The 20465-nt window shown below is 38.8% G+C and overlaps 1 protein-coding gene across 11 annotated transcripts in view; it reads left to right on the top strand.

Moving 5' to 3' along the window:
- The window catches only part of LOC308643867 (protein FAM221A), a 330925-nt gene that overhangs the window by 303951 nt on the left and 6509 nt on the right, over window positions 1-20465 (top strand). For 4 of the 11 annotated variants that reach the window (XR_014020838.1, XR_014020839.1, XM_081284238.1 and 1 more), the window contains exons 1-5: window positions 2088-2391; window positions 7376-7549; window positions 9886-10076; window positions 12762-12968; window positions 19343-19450. Coding sequence is in view for 9 of the 11 variants with exons in the window: in XM_081284238.1 (XP_081140364.1) it covers window positions 2312-2391; window positions 7376-7549; window positions 9886-10076; window positions 12762-12968; window positions 19343-19450 (760 nt within the window). In the remaining 2 variants the exon portion in view is untranslated. Of the gene's footprint in view, window positions 1-1615; window positions 1694-2086; window positions 2392-7045; window positions 7113-7375; window positions 7550-9885; window positions 10077-12761; window positions 12969-19342; window positions 19451-20099; window positions 20273-20465 lie in introns of those variants that run through there. The other 7 variants (XM_081284236.1, XM_081284235.1, XM_081284232.1 and 4 more) reach the window with 5 other exon arrangements.

The following is a 20465-nucleotide window of genomic DNA, read 5'->3' as shown; positions in this document are numbered from 1 at the left end:
TGTACCTTAGGGAATAGGGAGGCCTGAGGAAGTAAAAACAGATTGTGGACTGGCAGGTAGGTGGAATAGTCAGAACACACAAACTTTTATTGGTCAAGTTCAGTGTTTTAGAATTGGGGTTTTTGCAGAGTAGTATAGAATTTGCCTAGCCTGGACAAGACCATGGGTTGGAACCTTAGCACCACAAAACCAAAACCAAAACAAAGTTTATTGTTTTATATGCTGTAGTTCGGTGCTCTTAAAACAATTACAATAGTAATATCAAATATCATGGATTACAGAACATAACAGATACAATAATAATAAAAAATTTTGAAATATCATGAGAAATACCAAAATGTGACAGAGACATCAAGTTAGCACATGCTGTTGGAAAACTAGCTGTAATAAACTGATTTGATGTTGGGTTGCCACAGACCTTCAGTTTGTGAAAACAAAACCAAAAAAACAATGATTTCTGAAAAGCACAATAAAGAGTATTATGCCTTTAATTTACAAAGGGTACTAGAGTGGTTCCCAGGGAACTTCAGAGTTTAAGTGCTCCTCCCTCCTGAGTAGTGGTTTTCCTACCCCTTCGGCATGGTAATTCAAATTCAGGCAAATTTAGTGGAAGTATTTCCAAAGGTTAAAAAAATTTTGGGCTGGGATTGTGGCTCAGTGGTACAGCACTTGTCTAGCATATGTGAAGCACTAGGTTCGATTCTCAGCACTACATAAAAATAAATATATAAAAATTCTCATCAACAACTAATGAAGGGGTGTGTGTGTGTGTGTGTGTGTGTGTGTGTGTGTATAAATAACAACAATAACAAAGGAAAAAACTTGGGGTTTGGGATGTAGTTCACTGGCAGAAGCTTGTCTACCATGTTCAAGGCCCTGGGTTCCATTTCCAGCATCAAAAATGTAAAACGAATCAAAACCCGCCAAAACAACAACAAAAACCCTGAAAAACAAACCATCAAAAGATTAACTAAATTGTTTTCTTTTAAACTTATTATGTACTTTTTTTGAGGACCATGTTTTCTTGTCAAACTAGACTCAAATACCCCTGACTATGTTATATCAATTTTTTAGAAATTGTATTATTTTTTGTGGTCCTGAGGTTGGAAACCAGGGCCTCCTTTTTGCCCAACACATGCTCTACCACTGAGTGATACCTTCAGTCCCCTTATTAGTGTTGAAAGCCAATTTTGAAAACACTGCTGTTGTGGTGAGGCCAGCTTCAAACACACCAGGACCTTCTGGAAATAGCTTGTTTCCAAGACTTGGATTAAGTGAAAAGAGCTATTTCCTATGAATCCATGATATACAAGGCATTGTTCTCCCTTGTTACTCACAAGGACACTGGCCAGAAGGGAGCGGTGACGGGAATCCTCTTTGGCCGGCTGCAAACTGCCCCCACCCTGCCCGGGCCATGCTGCAGCACAGGGGCTCACGTGCCTCTGCCTGTGCGGGGCCAGGTAGCAGCGCTCGCCTCCTGCGCGGTCACTGGGCCCGCCCACGGGGATCTGCGGGCTGGGCCAATCCACGGGGCTGTCCCGGCTGCTCGGCTGTGTGCTGGCGCGCGCAGGCCGAGCTCTGGGCGAGTGGCGCAGGCGTCTTAGCCCCCCCCCCCCCCCCCCCCGGCCATGGAGCGGCTGAGGTTGCCCCCCGGCGGCGCCGAGGCGGTGGACGAGTACCTGGAGTACCGCAGGTGAGGCCGCTCGGGGCTCACGTCCCGCCCCTCCGCCGGGCGAGAACGCCGGGGCCGGCTCCGTCTCCCTCGCCGAGGGGGACTGGTGGCGCTGGCCGAGACCTGCCTGCCGGGCGAGCGCTGGGGATCGGGGGATCTCTTCCCAGGCCGTTGAGGGAGGCCTAGATTAACTTCACATCTCGTCTTGCTGAAATTAAATATGCTGACCCGGAGTTCCAGGCAGCAATCGGGGTCTGCCGCGGCGGTGTTGCCTCCCCTTCCAAGAGGGATGTTGACTATATTCGTGCAGAGCCCCGTGGTTTCCCCCACTCCTATGTGGCCCCTGGAGAATCCCGCACTGAGCACACTCAGTTAGCAGACCCCGAGCTCGCACGTTATTCCAGTGTTAGGGCAAGTCGTGACCTTGGAACGTGCTCCCAACCCCGAGGTGCTGGTTTGGACAAAAACACCCCAACGGGTGTGGTTTTGATGGCTTTGGAGTCTTGTATCCCAAACAGGAAACAGCCTCTCCTTTGGCTTGAGGATGTGATTCACTGTCAAGGCTCTGACAAAGGCTGAGGCACTTGGATGGAAGGATTTGTAACCCTCCTCCGCCCCTCCCCCATCTTCTAACAAAAAATGTTGACAGTTGGAAAACAGAGGAATGGGGAATACCGAGAGGACTGGCAGAAGGACGAGAAGTTGAAGGGGAGAGCTGTGTATGTACCGATGATAGGTGACACAATCCTGGCTGGGCTTGGGAGGCGACTCTCCCTAAAGCTGGTTACTCTAAAGGTCGGGCGAGGGTGTGGGGAGCACGACAACGACTGGGGATGGGTCCCGGGCAGATGGGTTCTCTGGCGGATGGGTTTCTCAGCTGACTGCTAGTTTAGAAGTGACTGAAAATTCTGAGCTGGAATCGTGAGATTGTGGAGGGAACTTGATGGATCAGTCCCCATGTCCTCTTAGGTGGGTCTGGGTAAGGCAGGTTATAGAAACTACACTCAGCCCTTACCCAGGGCAGAACCGGCTCCTGTAACCTTCGTGTTTTTGTGCTTTTTCCCTGGGAGCAAGTTGCTGAGCCCTGGTGTTGACTGATGTTAGAAATACAGAAGGGCATGCCACCAGAGAAAATCTCCAGCAAGCACACTGGGAGCGGGAAGGGCAGTCCACCTGCTTTTATCCCTAAGGCTGTGCTTGTCCTGATAGGAGGAGCCTGGGGTTATAATCTACGTGATTGGCTAATTGTACAATCAGGGTGGGCAAAGGGAAGGACTGTAGGTAAAATGGACTTTACACCCCCAAAAGGCTAAGGAGTGTGTTTTGAAAACGGACCACTGAACTTTCTATTTCTCACAACTGAGAACTTAGATATTTAGATGTAAGGATTGTGGGCCTCCGCTTGTTCCTTGCCCAGAAAGTGCTAAGGGAAGGCCTGTGGATATTATTTTTTGCAAGCATAAATAGCACCAACATTTCTCTTTAATAAAAAGGGATTATCAGATTCCTTGTTTAACATCAGGATTTGAGAAAGGCCAGGAAAACCGGACTTGGGTGCTGAGATATGAAAGAGGATCTGTGAGAAGGGTCAAAAAGATGAGTGTCCATCAGAAATGAAATTTTCTTCCTCAGTTTTCCTTGATTTGGTCATGCCTAAGTGTTTTCGGGGGAGGCAGATGGGAGGGCAAGTGTAGAGTCCTTGCTGAAGTGCCTGAAGCTGAGAACTGTAATATAGATATGACCAGGGAGCTTGCTGGAAAAGAGAATCTCAGGCCCACCCCAGATCTGAGAATTTTATTGTATTTCCAGATCCCAGTATTTCCTGGGATCTGGAAATACAATAAAATTTGAGAGGCACTGGTGTAAAATTTGAAAAACAATCTCTTCCTTAAAAGATCTGCACTTAGTCATGGGAATCCTGTAGTAAGTTCCAGGTCAGCCTAGACAATTTTGTGAGACCTGTCTCAAAATTTTAAAAAAGGCCCAGGAATGTAGCTCAGATTTAGGATGCTTGTTTAACATGTGTGAGGTCATGATTTCAATCTCTAACCCTGGGAAAAAAAACATGGTTTATTTTAAGATCTTTCTGTGGGCCGGGGTTGTGGCTCAGTGCTAGAGGGCTTACCAAGCATGCGTGAAGCACTGGGTTCGATCTCGGACCACGTAAAATAAACAAAATAAAGGTATTGTATCCATCTAGTAATAAAAGTGTAAATAAATAGATAGATAGATAGATAGATACCTTTCTGTTCTCTGTAGGTATTTCTACCACGCGGCCTGCGCAGTGGTTTCATTAATGAGGTTCTAGGCATAAAGTTAGTTAGAAGAGATCGAAATAAAACACAAAAACCAGTTACCTTATTTATATTGCTAGGTCCCAGACGGCTCACCTCTCTGGTTCCCACCTCTAGCCGCCCAGCAGGGCAGCGAGGATTACTCAGGGCTAGCAGGAGAGAGAGAGAGCGAACACGCCGGGGAGTAGCCTTTTATTTGGGGAACAAGAGATTCAGGGGAGAATTCCATCCAATGAAGGTTGAGGGGGGGCTGCACTCCAAGGTCAGGGTCAGTGATTGGGTCCCCGGGGTCAGTGGTCAGGCACACCCCCACACGGATGGGCTCTCTCATCAGGAAAGGGTCGGAAAAGCTTCGAAAGAGTCAAAGCGCCTCAGGCCCTTAACGGGAGTCACCCAATCACGTGTCAGAATGGCTCCCCACATATCCCCCCTTTCTTTTCTTAACAATGAAGCGGCGGTTCACTCTTTGGAGTTCCTGGATTCTTGATTGGAAGAATCGCCATCCTATGGTTACAATACAAAAGAGAATTAACAGCAAGGAGAATAATCCAATAATGTACCAAGCAGAGTGTTTAAGAATATTTCCAGGGTTGAATCCATTTAACTCCTTCAATATTTGGTTAGCCAAAGAAGAAGGATCTGAAAAATCAGCTCTATTATTTTGAATGTCTTGGATATGGTGATGAAGTTCCAGAATATCCAAGCTATTATTACTATTTTGCCAAATACCTAATAAATGGTTTTTAACCTTCTCCCAATCCCAGAGAGAAGCATTGTACCTGGCAGCTGTAACACATACATACTTATAATTAGCATGGCATTTAAGCCTTTCCTTAAATTTTAAGGCTGAAAGTTCATTACCTATGTTTATAACAGTCGCCTCTAAGGCGTTTAATTTAGTCTCAATTCTTTCATCAATATTTACTTGATTACGCAGAGCCTTGGAAGTATTTTGAGCTAAATTATTAAGAAATTTTGCATGCTGAATATTCTGAGACAATGTCAGAGATGCAGAGACAGTTGAGGCAATAAAAGAGACCAGTGCTAAGACACCAACAATTATGACTCCAATAGCACGTTTAGGTCTTGTTAGCTGGGCATGAATTTGCTGCAAGACTTGTAAACCAGCATCAGCATACCATGGCTCTGAAATATTAGCAGGTAATAAAACGAAAGAGGGCTGATGAAATATCAGCACTCGTTTTCCTCCATTATACCTAGAAATACAATTAGTTAGGTTGCACTTATTACAAGTAACAATATATCTGTCATCTATCCATTTAACTTTTACATTTCCAATAATTAAAACATAAGGAGATTGGACACAAGCTCTTAAGCCATAGAAGATCCTTCTTTACAGTTCTTGCCGACAAATTTTGGTAAAGGTTTATCTGTAAAATGTAAATATTCTGAGGCAGCAATTAAACGCCAAATATCTTTTTGAACACCTCCTTCACTATAAGTCAAAATATTACTAACAAATCCTGCAGGTGTCATAGCAGAATTTCTTCGTAATTGTCTCTTATTAATTTTTGGAGATCAGTCTGAAATATACCCACTAGCTTTAGAAATCCAGTTAATTGGGCCATGGTAAGGAGCTTAGAAATGTTTAGGATACACTAAAATTTTTGTTGTGCGGGTAATTACAACAAAACATGATCTGTTTATGAAATAAGTTTTGAAAGCAGTCATTATTTTTTTAGATAACTAAATGTATGATCTCGGACCATGTAAAATAAACAAAATAAAGGTATTGTATCCATCTAGTAATAAAAGTGTAAATAAATAGATAGATAGATACCTTTCTGTTCTCTGTAGGTATTCTTCTTGAATGTAATAATAAAGTGTAATTATCCTCAGTTTTCCTTGGAAGTAAATGTCCTTTGGACAGAGGTGTGGTTGCATGCCAGCAATCTCAGCAAATTGCCAGGCTGAGGCAGGAAGATCTACAGGTCCTGGATGGCCTGTGCAATTTAGAGAGAAGATGTCTCAAATTAAAATATGAAAAAGGTTGTGGATGTAGCTCAGTGGCAGAGTACCTCTGGGCTCTGCCAAAACAAACAACAACAAAAAGAATAACAAAAAAAAAAGGTTTTTTTTCTATTGTATATCTCAATTGCTTAAATAAGGAAGAAAGTTGAAGGATTTCATAATTGTTTTTTTTATTTTCTACCTCAACGAACAGTTTCAAGTTCAGAAAAATGTATGTATTCCATAAAAAAAGTTATGCTGCGTTTCACAAATGACACTTTTTATGATTTTTAGAAGTTAGGGTGCATTTTCATGGAGAAATGTCTTCCTCTTTGAAGACCTTTGTTTAGTTGTACCTTCTTTTCCTCCAGAAATTGTGATGGCTTGATTTTTCCCATAAAATTTTGGAATCTGAAATTAAGCAATGAAACACCTAATTGTCCAATACCCAAGTGTCGGTATGAGCCTGTGCAAATCCAAGCAGGTTTTCAGAGCCTACATAAATTTAAACTCCTGGCCAGGGCTTAGGTTCAGGTATGGAATTAGTCATGTTGGCTTCTTCATTGATTTGTTGTTGTTGGTACTATTTTTTTTAAAGACAAAAACATTAGATTTTCAGCAGCTTAGGCTCTCGATTTTAATGAGAAGAACGAACCTGTCTGGCTCAGAGTCATAGGAGAAACTGAGATAAATATATAGTAATCTTCCATTGATATGCCTTAATCAGTAAAGGCAGATGGTGTGAAATCATTGACTTTTAATTTATAATCCTTTGTTATCAGGGAATAGTAGGAGAGAAGAGATTTCTTCAGTCATCACTAGGTTCATGGCTGAGATACCTATGATAAAAGACAGATTAACAAGAGAAAAGCTTGCCAATTTATTTCAGTTTTATAAGACCCTTCAGAAGTGAAGACCCAAAGAAACAGGAGATCTTGTGTGTTTTTATGCTTAGGTTTGATAAAGAGTGGATAGTCCTGGAGAAGTATGACCAAAGGACAAAAGGGTGTGTCCTAATGGTACAAATTGGGGAGCATTTAGTAAGGCCTATTTGTTCAGATTCTTCTCCCTGTCATGGTATCTCCTCCAGCATGTGCTTTTCCTCCAGGTATGGGGAGGGGACCTCTGGAATGACTGATGTATGACCTACTGTATGGAAGAAGAACACAGGGAAGGTGAGAGTGGCCTTCCTGCTTCTGCTGCTTCCTCAAATGCCAAGGAGTCATGTTTTGGGGTAGCATGGCTGAACGCCATCAGAAGCAAAAGTTTTATTATCATGGTTTGTAATGGGGCTCTTAACAGGTGTCTAAAACAAAACAAACAAAAAAACCTCAAAGCAGCCTTTCCTTTAACTATACAAGTATAGTTTTAATTAGAGTTTAGTATGTGTAACCTGGAACATTCTCAAGGGTAATAAGAACAATGATTTCTGTTGTAGAATTGTTGGTAAGGACGATGGAGGGAAACTTTTTACTCCTGAAGAATATGAAGAATACAAAAAGAAAGTTTTACCTATGCGCTTACAGAACAGGTTATTTGTGAGCTGGCGATCACCAACAGGAATGGATTGTAAACTCATTGGCCCGGAGACACTGTGTTTTTGTACACATAGGTAACATAGTTTATTGCTATTTTCTCATGACTAGAAAATAAGAACAATAGCAAAACATATTCTCCTTCCATAAGTAATAATGTGATGATTAAGAAACATTTAAAAATAGGCCTTGGGATGGGGCTGTTAATTAGTGGCAGAGTGCTTGCCTCACAAGTGTGAGGCACTGGGTTCGATCCTTAGCACCACATAAAAGTAAACAAAGGCACGCAGTCTATCTACAAGTAAAACAAAACAAAAGAAAACAAAACAAAAATCCTTAAAAAATAGGCCTTTACATAAAACAATAGAAATACCTAAAAGTTTTTTGTCATTAATTTTTTTTTTTTTTTTTGGTTCTATTCTTTTAGACTCATAGACTATTGCCTTAAGCACGTCTGTTTTCTTGGTGAACAAGATATTGGTGCTCCCGCAACTCTGCTGTGGATCTTTCAGTTTGGCTAGGAAGCAGTGTCCACCTGTCCCATGCTACCCATTGATAAACGACCATTCCTCCTCAAATTTACTAAGCACCCTTCCCATCTTAAAGAACAGCTGTGTTGATACTTTTTTAAAAGAACCTTTCTTTAGAAATAAAAACATAAGCATACACTGCTTTTGTTACAATGTTTGCTTTTGGTTACAAGGATCATGTTCCAAGAAAATCACAGAGGCAAAGGAGGTATAGGGGGCTCCAGTCCTTGATGCAGGCTGCCTGGGTCTAAGGTTTGCATTTCTCTGTGTACATGCTCTACTTCAGATTTTTACTACCTTCTCACAGTTGTAAAGATCAAAATGATCAAACTGCTTCACAGAAAAACTACTGAACCTATTACGTGTTTTCAATTTTTTTATTCTGAGGAAACCACTGAAGGGTAAATTTCTTGTTTTGATAGGAATTCCTGGGGCTCATTTTTGAGAGACTTTTTGTGTAGTTGCTGTTTACAGTTGCACTTTGCCGGAGGTTGTTTTAGGCAGTTGCTAGGATGAGTAATGTGTATATGGATTGACTTTAAGCTTATCTAACAATCTCAGTTAAAAACATTGTGATGGATGGAGGAGAGGCATGTGTTGCTATCTTTTAGAACTGAAGAAGGGTTTGGTAAATTTATGATACTTTTATAATTTATTCTTGTAAAGATTTCATGCTAGTTTCTTACCTATGTAGCATTTGTAGAGCATGGATTTGACCCTCAAAAACCCAGCCAAATTCAATGGAGAAATTTGTAGTACTGAGATCTCTATTCAAACTATTTTTTCCCCTTGTTATGGAAGTGAGACATTGTCATTAAGGAAAATGGGGAGGTATATAGAACACACACCATCCAACAGCCAGTTGCTGTTATACTACTAGCTTTATCTACGTAATTTTTCTTTGCATAGTTCATTTAGTTGTTGGTTTTGTGTGTGTATAAAATATTGAGCTCTTTTTTAATGACAGAATCACAGAAGTATATATTTTTATTATATAAACAATAACTTACATTATTAGAGTAATCTCAGACAAGATTTTTAATACCTTCTGATACTCCAGCTAGCCCAGTGTTCACTGAGAAGTGAGCAAGACTCAAGGGTGCAGCAGCTGGAAGGGCAGGTTAGGGAAGGGAAGGGGGGCTTCAATTCCTTCTTTTACTGACTCTGCTTTTGTTATTTCATATTCAGGCTACCTGGGTCTGAGGTTGCATTTGTCTGTGAAAGATTTTATTTGAAGAAAGGGTTAAAAAAATTTGAAAACTATCCCCTAGTTGTTTGCTTATCCATTCCATGTATGTATGTATATACATATGTACACGTGTACACATATGGTATATATTTGCTATTATAGATACTATTATTAATATTGCTTTTATGCACAATGCTTTTTCTTTATGTGTAATTATTTTTAGGGCATATATTCCAAAATGAACTTTCTTTTTTTAAAAAAATATTTATCTTTTAGTTGTAGTTAGACATAATACCTTTATTTCACTTATTTGTTTTTATGTGATGCTGAGGATCGAACCCAGGGTCTTGCACTCGTGAGGCAAGCGCTGTACCGCTGAGCCACATCCCCAGCCCCTCAAAAGCATTTTTATAAAGAACCTCTTTGACACTCTCAGGTTATGCAAGGATGAGCAAGTATTTTATGTATCTTGGTATTGCTGTGAAACTTCTTATATAATTAAAAAAAATGTAAAAGTACGAAGATGCCCTCTGACCAAAGCTGACAAATACTGCATACAGAGGAGTTTGTTTTCCTTATTAACAAGAATAGCAAAACCAAACAAAACAGAATTGTATTTGCATCTGACAGAATAGAGATTGTAACTTTTGGCAATACCCAATTGTGTTTGTATGTCTTCCCTTTCTTTTTTCAGGTATAAGCAACATAAAACTGACTTTGAAACAATTCCACAGCAGCGCCCCATTGATCTGCCTTGCCGAGTGACTGGCTGCCAGTGCAGGGCTTACCTTTTTGTGCCTTTGAATGGCACGCAGCCTGTTCGCTGCAGGTGCAAGCACTTTGCTGATCAACACAGCCCTGCACCTGGTTTTATATGCAATGCATGTAAGTTACACTATTATACATAGCCACAGGTTGGTTGAATTTCTCTATTGAATATTGAATGTGTCTTTGTACCAGTTTAATCAGGTACAGAGCCAATATTAAAGAGCTAAGCAGACTGGAATAGAGCACAGGAGGGAGGGTGTCTATGTGGGGCTGAAGTGGCTTTGGTTAAAACCGAGATAGATGTGGATAAGAAACTCAAGGAAGACCCTCATTAACTCACACACATTATCTAAATTATTCATGGCCCTGGATTATTCCTTATGATCATCCTATTTTATAAGAGTTTCACGCATGAAATTACATTATATGTGGATTTACTTAACACAAAATATATATTTAATTTACTTACACAAAATATCTTTATTATGAGGCACATCTCTAGTCCCAGGGGCTGGGGAGGTTGAGGCAGGAGGATCTTGAGTTCAAAGCCAGCCTCAGCAATGGCGAGGCGCTGAAGAACTCAGGGAGACCGTGTCTCTAAATAAAATACAAAATTGGGCTGGGGATGTGGCTCAGTGGTTAAGTGTCCCTGAATTCAATCCCCAATACTAATCCCCCACAATAAAATATCTTTATTAATGATCCAGCCCTGACAAAAACAACTCTTCTTATTCTTCTTTTCAACAAAAGCCTAAGAGAGGAGGAGTCAAATGGGCATTCACATCACATCACTTCATTCAGTAAATAAATCAGAGCACCTACTCTGTCCTAGGCACTATCATTCCAGGCACTGAAATATAGTGGTAGGCATGAGCATGACCTTCCTCACTTGCAAACACAATTCAGCCTCTTGGTATTTTGGTCTCTTGATATCTGCAATTATCTCTTCATTTTGAATTTTATCTTATCTTGAATTGTTTTTTTTATCTTATCTTGAATTGAAAAATAAAAAAACAACTAAGCAAAATTTAATGTATAGATACATAGAGTTATTGGTATGCTTAATAATCATTAACTCTAACCTCATAAATTATGGGAATAGATTTTATTTAGAGAATTACAAGACACGATCCAATCTGATTCAAAAATTTAAAAAGTAGGAGTTTAATCAACTAAATTTTTCTTGTTCTTCTCTCCTGCTCCTTCCTCTTTTGTTCTTCTTGTTTGGGGGATCAAACCCAGGGCCTTGTGCATGCTAGGCAAGAACTCTACCACTGAGCTACAACTGCAGGCCTCAACTAAGTTTTTTTTCAGATTTAAAATATATATAAATGTCTGTGTATTTTTTAGTTGTACTTGGATACAATACCTTTATTTCTTTATTTATTTTTATGTGGTGCTGAGGATGGAACTCAGTGCCTTGCATGAGTTATGCGAGTGCTCTGCTGCTGAGCCACAACCCCAGCCCCTTTTCAGATTTCTAAAAAGAATTTCACACATCAAATATTTGAGCTGAGCCAGGTGAGGTGGTGGATGCCTGTAATCCAGTGGCTTGGAAAGGTGAGGCAGGGGGATCTCGAGTTCAAAAGCAGCCTGAGCAAAAAGTGAGGTGCTAAGCAACTCCATCAGAACCTGTTTCTAAACAAAATATAAAATAGGGCTGGGGATGTGGCTCAGTGGTTGAGTGCACCTGAATTCAATCCCTGTTATAAAACAAAAATTTGGTGGGGGGGCTGATATGATACTCAAAATTTTTCAGATTGGGGAGTAGTCTATGCAAATATTCCAAAATCCAAAGAAGTCTAAAATCTGAAATATTTCCAGGCCCAAAAACTTTTGATAAGGGAAACTTAACCTCTAAAACATTTAAATTGAAAGGAGCAGAAATGAACATGTTTCAAAGACTTCATATAAGTGTTGGATAAAGCAGATTTATGTGTCATGGCTCTCTCTATTTTTGAGAGGTGTGAGCTGGTAATGATTCTACTAATGATATATTCTGGCTTCCATCCAATATGGCTTGTTTTTTTTTAATATAAAACCTTTATTTAGATATAATGCATATCTTTAAGACATACAATTTAATGATTTTAAATATATTCATCAAAGTGAATCTTGGGCAGGTAACAGCATAATACATTTTAGAACATTTTCATTACCTTAATAAGAAACTCCATATTTGTTAGTAGTCATTCCTTATTCCTATCTCTCTCCACCCCTTTGCAACCACCAGTTTACTTTCTATATCTATGGATTTGCCTGTACTGGACATTTCATGTAAGTTAAATCATAAGATATGTGGTCTTTTGTGACTGACTTCTTGGACCTGGCATAATATTTTCATGACTCCTTGGTGTTGTAGCATTCGTCAGTACTATCCTTTGGATCTTTTTTGGGTTTATGGGTTGGTTTTTCTGTATGGCTTTTATCGGAGTTGATCTGTAGGGTATTCTACATGATTTCAACCTGGACCTGCCCACTGGGCTGTCCCCATCATATGTGCATTTAACTTGGGTTTTGAGGACAGGGTCTGCATTTCCTATACTGCATTCTTTAACTTCCTTTCTTTAGTCCCAGCTGGTTTTGCAAAAAAATCTTTTTCCTTCTATGTACCTTATGTACCCACTTACCATCTTCACCATCTTTCAGAAGTAAGAGCAGTGGCCTGCAGGGAGGTCAGAGACACTGGGATAAAGGGTCGGAGGATCTAGATTCAGCCATCTTTGGCCAAACCATATCCTTTGGGTGGACAGTACAGTCCCTGAATTTTAAACATGTAACATCTTTTCCGTCTTTATTCAGGTTCCAAGTGTTCAGGATTCCATAGCTCTTTCACGTGTGCTTGTGGTCAGCCTGCATATGCCCATGACACAGTCGTGGAAACAAAGCAAGAAAGAATGGCTCAGGGAAAACCAGTGGGACAGGATGTTCCTTATGCAGCAATGGGAGGATTAACTGGTTTCAGCTCACTGGCAGAAGGCTACCTGCGATTAGATGACAGTGGGATCGGTAAGTGATGACAGATGATGAATTGTGATCTTGTCATGATTTTTATGGCGCTAACAGTGGTGAAGTCTTTGTTGAGCAATTTATGTTCATCATGTTTATTTTTTTAGAACATATTCCCTCAGTTGATTGTTAATCTTTAGAAGATTTCATTGCCACTATGTGATACATTGTCATTATAGAAAATTTAGGGAAAAAAAAACAAGGAGAAAGATCACTTCTACTTCAGTACCTGTACGTATCCCATTCATATCCCCATTGTTTGTGGTAGCCAAATAATGTTTATTTTGTTTGACATGATACGGTTTACTTGTTACCCTATTTTGTCCTGTTTTTAGCATTATGATCATCTCATTTTGGAAAATTGTAGGCCTGTGCTCATGTGTGTATCTGTACCTTTGCCTGCATACATGTAATCACATCTATATAAAATTTGTCCGTACATGTATGTACCCCCATATATCTTCTGTGTACATGTAAGTCTAACTAATATAGGGAAAGGTTTAATAGGATGTATTCTAAACTCTTGAAGGTAGCTGTAAACTTAAGAGAGTTGAGGGAGATTGGGGAGGTGAATATGTTCCCTGTCTACATTAAACACTTCTATGTGGGAATTTTATTTTCTTTTTACAACAAAGATATATTTTATTTTTTCATTAAAATTATGTAAACATACATGAATACTTTCTCGTAAAACTTCAAACAATAGAAATGAAATATAAAGTCCCATTGTACACACTTTTCGTTACACCACTTTCTTTCCCTTACGCCACTTTCTTTCCCAGAGAGTAATTTGCTGTCATTAACTAACTGAATTTTCTCTTAAGCATACATTTTTACAGTTTACTTCTTTTTCTTAGAAAATTTTGAAGGCCTATTATGTCAGGAAACATGAATTTATTTTCATTCTTTTTCATTGCTACACAATATTCCACACTGGAGTTTATCAGTTTAGCTATTTCCTTGTTCATAGCATTTAAGTTTCCATCTTTTTTGCCATTACAAACAATCTTGTGCAGAAAAATACTTGAACTTGCTTCCTTGTGTCCTTTTATGACTTTGACTTTAAGGTAGCTATAGGGAAGTACAATTGCTGGGGTGAAGTGTGTGCTCATGTGAATTTTTAATATATGCCGAATGCAAGTTGTCTTCCCCAAATGCAGAAGCTTCTCTCTTTTTCCTAAATATTTATTTTTTAGTTATAGGTGGACACAATATCTTTATTTTATTATTATGTGGTGCTGTGGATCGAACCCAGTGCCTCATGCATGCTAGGCGAGTGCTCTACTTCTGAGTTATAATCCCAGTCCCAGAACTTGTTTTCTTTCTTGGATTTTTTTTACTTATAGTTGGACACAATATCTTTACTTTATTGATTTTTATGTGGTGCCGAAAATCGAACCTGCATCTCACCCGTGCTAGACAAGTGCTCTACCACTGAGCCACAACCCCAGCCCCTAGAACTTGTTTTGTTTTTTTTGTTTTTTGGTGCTGGGTATTGAACCCAGGGCCTTGTGCATGCAAAGCAAGCACTCTACTAACTGAACTGAACAATATCCGCAGCCCAGAACTTGTTTTTAATTCCTCTCATGGTGATTCATCTTACCTACTTTCTCACATTTGAGCTCATCATTGATATTATTAAACTTAATTTTTGCCAGTCTGTTGTGTGAAATTGTTTATTGCTTCAATTTGCTTTTTGTCACTTTGTTATTAGTGAGATGAGGATCTTTTCATATATATTGGCTGTTTTACTTTCTGTGAATTGTCTGTTCATATTTTTGCTTGTTTTTCTGTGTTTATCTTTTTTCATTGATTTATGCAAAGTCTTCTTTATTTATTCTGAAAACTAATCCTTTCTTTCTGTATGTTGCAAATATTTTCTCCCAATCTGTCACTTTTTTTTAATCTTTTCTTTTTTTTCTTTTCTTTTTCAGTGTTGGGGATCAAACCTAGGGCCTTGCACATTCCAGGCAAATGCTATACCATGAAGCTATATCCCTAAGTCCATCTTTTAATCTTAGGGGAAAAAAGTCATAGTTTTTAAATTTTGGACAGGCCTTCCCTATTCAAATGTATTTTTTACTCTAATTTTAGAAACATACTCTTCTTCATTTTACCTTAATATGCAATTACATTTTTAGCTTTTTCAGGCATCTGGAATTGTTGTCTTTTTTGTGAAACTATGAGATAGTTATGTCTAACTTCAGGTTTTGTCCAAATTGGTGGACAGTTATCCAACACCATTCTTTGTCAAATAATAGGAAACTTTTACACAGTCTATCACACTTGTTATTTTGTATTGCTGGCCTGTTTGTCTGTCCTGTGCCAATATTATGTATACAAAATTTTGATGGCTTCATGGTGTTTTGATATTTGTTCTTCCTCCTGTTTATGTTCATTTTCTAAGATTGTCTTGATATCTTTATGCATTTTTCTATTCTAGGTAGTTTAGACATCTAACTTGTTAAATTCCGTAAGTAAAGTAGAATTTGCAGTTTTAATAGGTACATGATTGTAATAGGCTTATGTATCAGCTACAGAGAATCCAAATACAAGTACAGAGATAATGATGATGGTGGAGGCTTTGTGCCATGGGTTATTCCAACCGTTTCATGTGTATTTCCTCATTTAATCCTCCCAACAACTCCATGGGTTAGAGTAGTCTTATTTTACACACTAGGAGACAGCACAGAGAAGTAAACAACTTCCTTTTGTTTTGTTTTTTAATATGAGGGTTTTATGGTTATACATAGGAGTTGGGTTCATCTGGATATATTCATGCATGCGTAGAAACTGATCTCAGTTCATAATCTCCCTGTTCCCTTGCCCTTTTCCCTCCTATCCCACCCCCTTCTCCTTCCTCTACTCTCCTAGACTTCATTTCTCTTGCCTATTAGTGTTTGATTGCTTCTTTAGGTAATCTTATTCTTCCCTCCCCCTTTCCTTTCTTTTACTCTAGCTTCCATCTATAAGAGAAAACATTCGACCTTTGAGTTTCTGAGTTTGGCTAATTTCACTTAGCATGATGCTCTTCATTCCATCCATTTATAAGCAAATGCCATACTTTTCATTCTTTTTAATGATGTTTAGGACTCCACTGTGTGTGGAGTGTATAATACAACCATATAGTAAATGTGGGATATATACCACAGTTTCTTAAGCCATTCATCTATTGAGAAGTAAGCAACTTCATAGAAGTTAACAACTTGATCTGGGTTCTTCAGCTAATGTTTGGTTTCAACCTACAGAACGCTATGGCCTCCGTAGTTGGCCTCAATATTTCTGTACAATTTACCATATTGTTTTTGTTAATACAACCATATAGTAAGTAAATTAATTAATTTATGGCTTAATTTTATGACTTCAGAATTTTTCTGAGTCAGTCTTTCCTTTTAATTTTTACTGAATCATAGCATCTTTTGTGAAATTATAAAAATATGAAAAAGAGCATACTACAGGGACACAGCCACATCAATGTTTATAGCAGCACAATTTACAATAGCTAGAATGTGGAACCAACCTAGATGCCCTTCAATAGATGAATGGATTAAAAAATGTGGCATTTATACACAATGGAATATTACTCAGCACTAAAAAATAACAAGATCATGGCATTTGCAGGGAAATGGATGGCATTAGAGTGGATTATGCTAAGTGAAGTTAGCCAATCCCTAAAAAACAAATGCTGAATGTCTTCTCTGACTCAAAATGGGATAGGGAGGAAGAGCATGAGAAGAAGCCTACCACTAAATAGGGAAGAGAGGTCAGAGGGAAAAAGAGGGAGAAGGGGAGTTGCATGGAAGATGGAAGGAGAACCTCATTGTTATACAGAATACATATATGATGTTGTGATGAGAAAAAGAAAAAAAAGTGTGTCATATTAGATTGGATAGAGAGAAAGGATGGGAGGGGAGGGGAGGAGTAGGGGGGATACGAAGGGCAGCAGAATAGAATAGACAATAAGATTGATGTATGTACATTCCATGTATGTATTATATGTCAAAATACATTCTGCTGCATGTATGACTAAAAAAAAATAAAAATAAATCTTATGGTTAAAAAAATAAATTATAAAAATACGAATTATCATTTTAATTGAAATCACATAGAATGTGTAGATTGAGGTAGAAATGATTGATATTTTTGAAATGTTGTCACTTATCTTCTGTGAAGCTACGTGGGATTCTGAAATTGTTTTTCTAGAAGTCCTGCACAGTTCTTAATTAAGTTTATTTCTAGTTATTTAATCTCTTTTTCAAATAGCTATCCTGGGTTGGAGCTATAGCTCAGTGGTAGAGCAGTTGCTAGCACGTGTGAGGCTCTGGGTTTGATCCGCAGCACCACATAAAAATCAATAAAAATAGGTCTGGAGTTGTGGCTCAATGGTAGAGCGCTCATCCTGCATATGTGAAGCCCTGGGTTTGATCCCCAGCACCACATAAAAATAAATAAATAAAGGTGATAATAAGAGAAAAAAAATCAATAAAAATAAAGATATTGTGTCCATCTGTATAACTAAAAAAGAAAATAAAAGAGGTATCATGCATGTTTTTTCCTCCTTTGTTTTCTGTTTGTTTATAAAAAAGCAAATGTTTTCTGCTATTTTTATTATCAGTCTTATTACTTAATGTTAGAGTTATTAAACATATTTTACTATATTTTGCGAATAATGGTATTTTTGCCTCTTTCCAATATTTATGAACCTTCTTACTTTGATTAATTTAATGGCTACTACTTTCAGAAAAATGCCAAACAACAGTGATAGTAGCTGGCATCGTTGCCTTTTTATGATTTCTAGTATTTTATCACCCAAGTATCTTCAAAGTATTCAGAAAGAAAAATCTCTCCTCTTGGCCCCTGAGGGAATAGAGGGAGAAGGTACAGAGAGGTGAGATTGAGGAGAGGAGATATATGCTTCCATACTTTGTTTTTGTCCTACAGTCAAGTTGGGGGGAGCCCAGTGGCAGAGGGGCCCTGTAGCCCTGTAGGCCCCTAAATCGAGGTGACCTCTGGCTGGGATGCAATTCCTTTATGGTACACAAGGTCCATCATTCCTAGCTCTCAGGGAATGCTTGGCAGGTAGCTCAAATGTGAGATAATGGCAGTGCCGTGAAATCTGTCATAGGGGGACAAGGTGGCCCCTGGGCCAGAACTGAAGATGGGTCGTAAGAGCCAGGGGATTCCATAGAAGAAGTGGCAAGCTTTGAGGGAGTCTGTACTTCTAGTGAGAGCCAGTATGAGGCCACCAGGTCCTATCAAGCTGAGGAACCAAATGACAAGTTAGGCCATCCTTGAGCATCTGAGAGCAGTAACACATGCATCAACCAGAGGACAGCACTAGGGCCTGAATGGACCTGAACCTCCCCTCCCACTCCTATATTCTCATGTGCCACATGAGAGGGTGGCTGGGGAAAGGAAGGAGGCCAAGAATTGGAAGGGCTGAACAATTTTTCTCTACTGTTCACATTACAAGATAGGACTAACTTTAAAACCATTTAGGGCTGAAAGTTTCTTTCCTTCCCTGTGCCCATATGTGGGGACAGGGCTATGGGGAAGTGGTAGTTTTGGAGGAAGTGCACATTTTCTCTGTACTTTTCCTTTTGGTCCAGAAGTCCAGGCACTAAGGTAATTTGTGGTTTGGGAATGGTGGATATTTCCTTAAATCATTGGAGAAGGAGCTTTCTTCTTTATTTTTTATACTTTTTTAGATATATTTTTAGATCAGGAAAAGATTAAAAATACACTTATTCTATCCTCGTCAACCAGAGGTTTCTTATAGAGAATGTTGTAACTATATTAGGGTTTAGTAATTTGCTGACATAGGTACATTAATGGACAATATTTTTTCATAGAAAAAAAATGTTTTGGAGAAAGGTGTTGAAAAATGCAAAAATACTTTTTTTAACCATTTTCCTTTATGTCACAGATAAAAATTGAAATAAAAATTCCTGTGGGTTTTTTTGTTTGTTTGTTTGTTTTGTTTTTTTTGAGATGGGATTTTGTGTTGCCAGGACTGGTCTTGAACTTCTGGTCTCAAGTGATCCTCCCACCTCAGCCTCCTGAGTTGCTGGGATTATAGGCATGCATCACTGTACCCAGCTAACATTTTCTTTTTTGTAGAAAGGAGTTTTCTGCTGGGCATGATGGCACATGTCTGTAATCTCAATGACTTTGAAGGCTGAGGTAGGAGGATGACAATTTCATGGTCAGCCTAGGCAACTCAGAGAGACTGTCTCAAAACAAAACAAAACAAAACAAAACAAAACGGTTGCCAATGAGTCTTCTTAGATTCTAATTTACTTCACATTAGACATTATAACTAGTGTGTATCCCTGTAAGTACAGATTTTCATTCTGCATGTATTTTGTTCTCAGGTGCACCTTCGGTTGAATTTTTAAATTCTCCAGTTACTGCCATGGACCACGCGTTTCTAAAAGCATTGCAAGGACCATCGACTTCTTCTCCAGAAACACTAACAAATGGTAATGAATTAGAGTGAGAAATATTTTTGGACAGAGTAAGAATACTGAGCTTTGGTTTCCTTCCTAAGCTTCTCTTCTTTCTACTATTACATAACACAATTTGACCTCAAAGTTAGCCTTTTGTTTTACTCTTCTTTTATATTGGCACACACTGCAAGAAAGCAAGCAACTTCATTTTTTTATTGGGGAAAAAATAGATAAATCTGAGAATAACAAGGAATCTGATAATAATAATATAAATTAAATTTTAGAACTTTTTCTGGTTCTATGGCCCTGGTGTTTGAATCAGAGTGCCCTCTAGTGGACTGATTACCTCCATCCTTTGGATTCTCCCCGAGGGGATGTAATCCAGTGATAACCATGGGTGAGGAGGATTTTGCCATTCATACATTAAGATCAAATAAATTCATTTTAAACAGCTAGTATTCCATATTTCATTTATTTAAAAAGAGAATGAAAACACTGAAGATAGAAATCAAAAGGCTTTTTGGTTTTTGTTTTGTTGGTGGTGTGGATCCTACCTAGGGCTCCATGCAGGCTGGGCAAGTGCTCTGGAAATTGTATGGTAAATTTTAGGTTTTAATAGTTTAAAATGAGAACTTTCTTTGATTTTATTTGTATCTTCATATACCCTGACATTCTCCACAAGAGATTCTAATGCTGCTTATAAAATCAACACTCAATGAAGCAATAATTGAATGTAAAAAATGAACAACAACAACAAAAAAAAAACCACAATCGTGGCCGATTTCAAGATTGATACAATTGCTGCATTAAGCCTCAGTTTAGACTGAGTGTAATGGCAGCCACGGCATGGGGCAGGTGAGGTCGATTAAGTTCTTTTAACTTATTGGAAAGGAGAAAGCACAAGTTTCCCAGTGCCGATGCCGATGCGTGGCATACCAACACTAAATTTTAAAGAAGTTTGTATAGTGATCTTCAAAATGCAGTGGCCAAGGACATCCAAAAAGAGCTTTCGAGGGCTACTTTTCAGCAAGTACAGACTCTGCATGCT

The sequence above is a fragment of the Spermophilus citellus genome (genome assembly GCF_964194105.1).
Source record: "Spermophilus citellus genome assembly, chromosome: 3".
Classification (NCBI taxonomy): domain Eukaryota; kingdom Metazoa; phylum Chordata; class Mammalia; order Rodentia; family Sciuridae; genus Spermophilus; species Spermophilus citellus.
The sequence above is the reverse complement of the archived record's forward strand: the minus strand, read 5'-3'. Positions and strand labels throughout refer to the sequence as shown.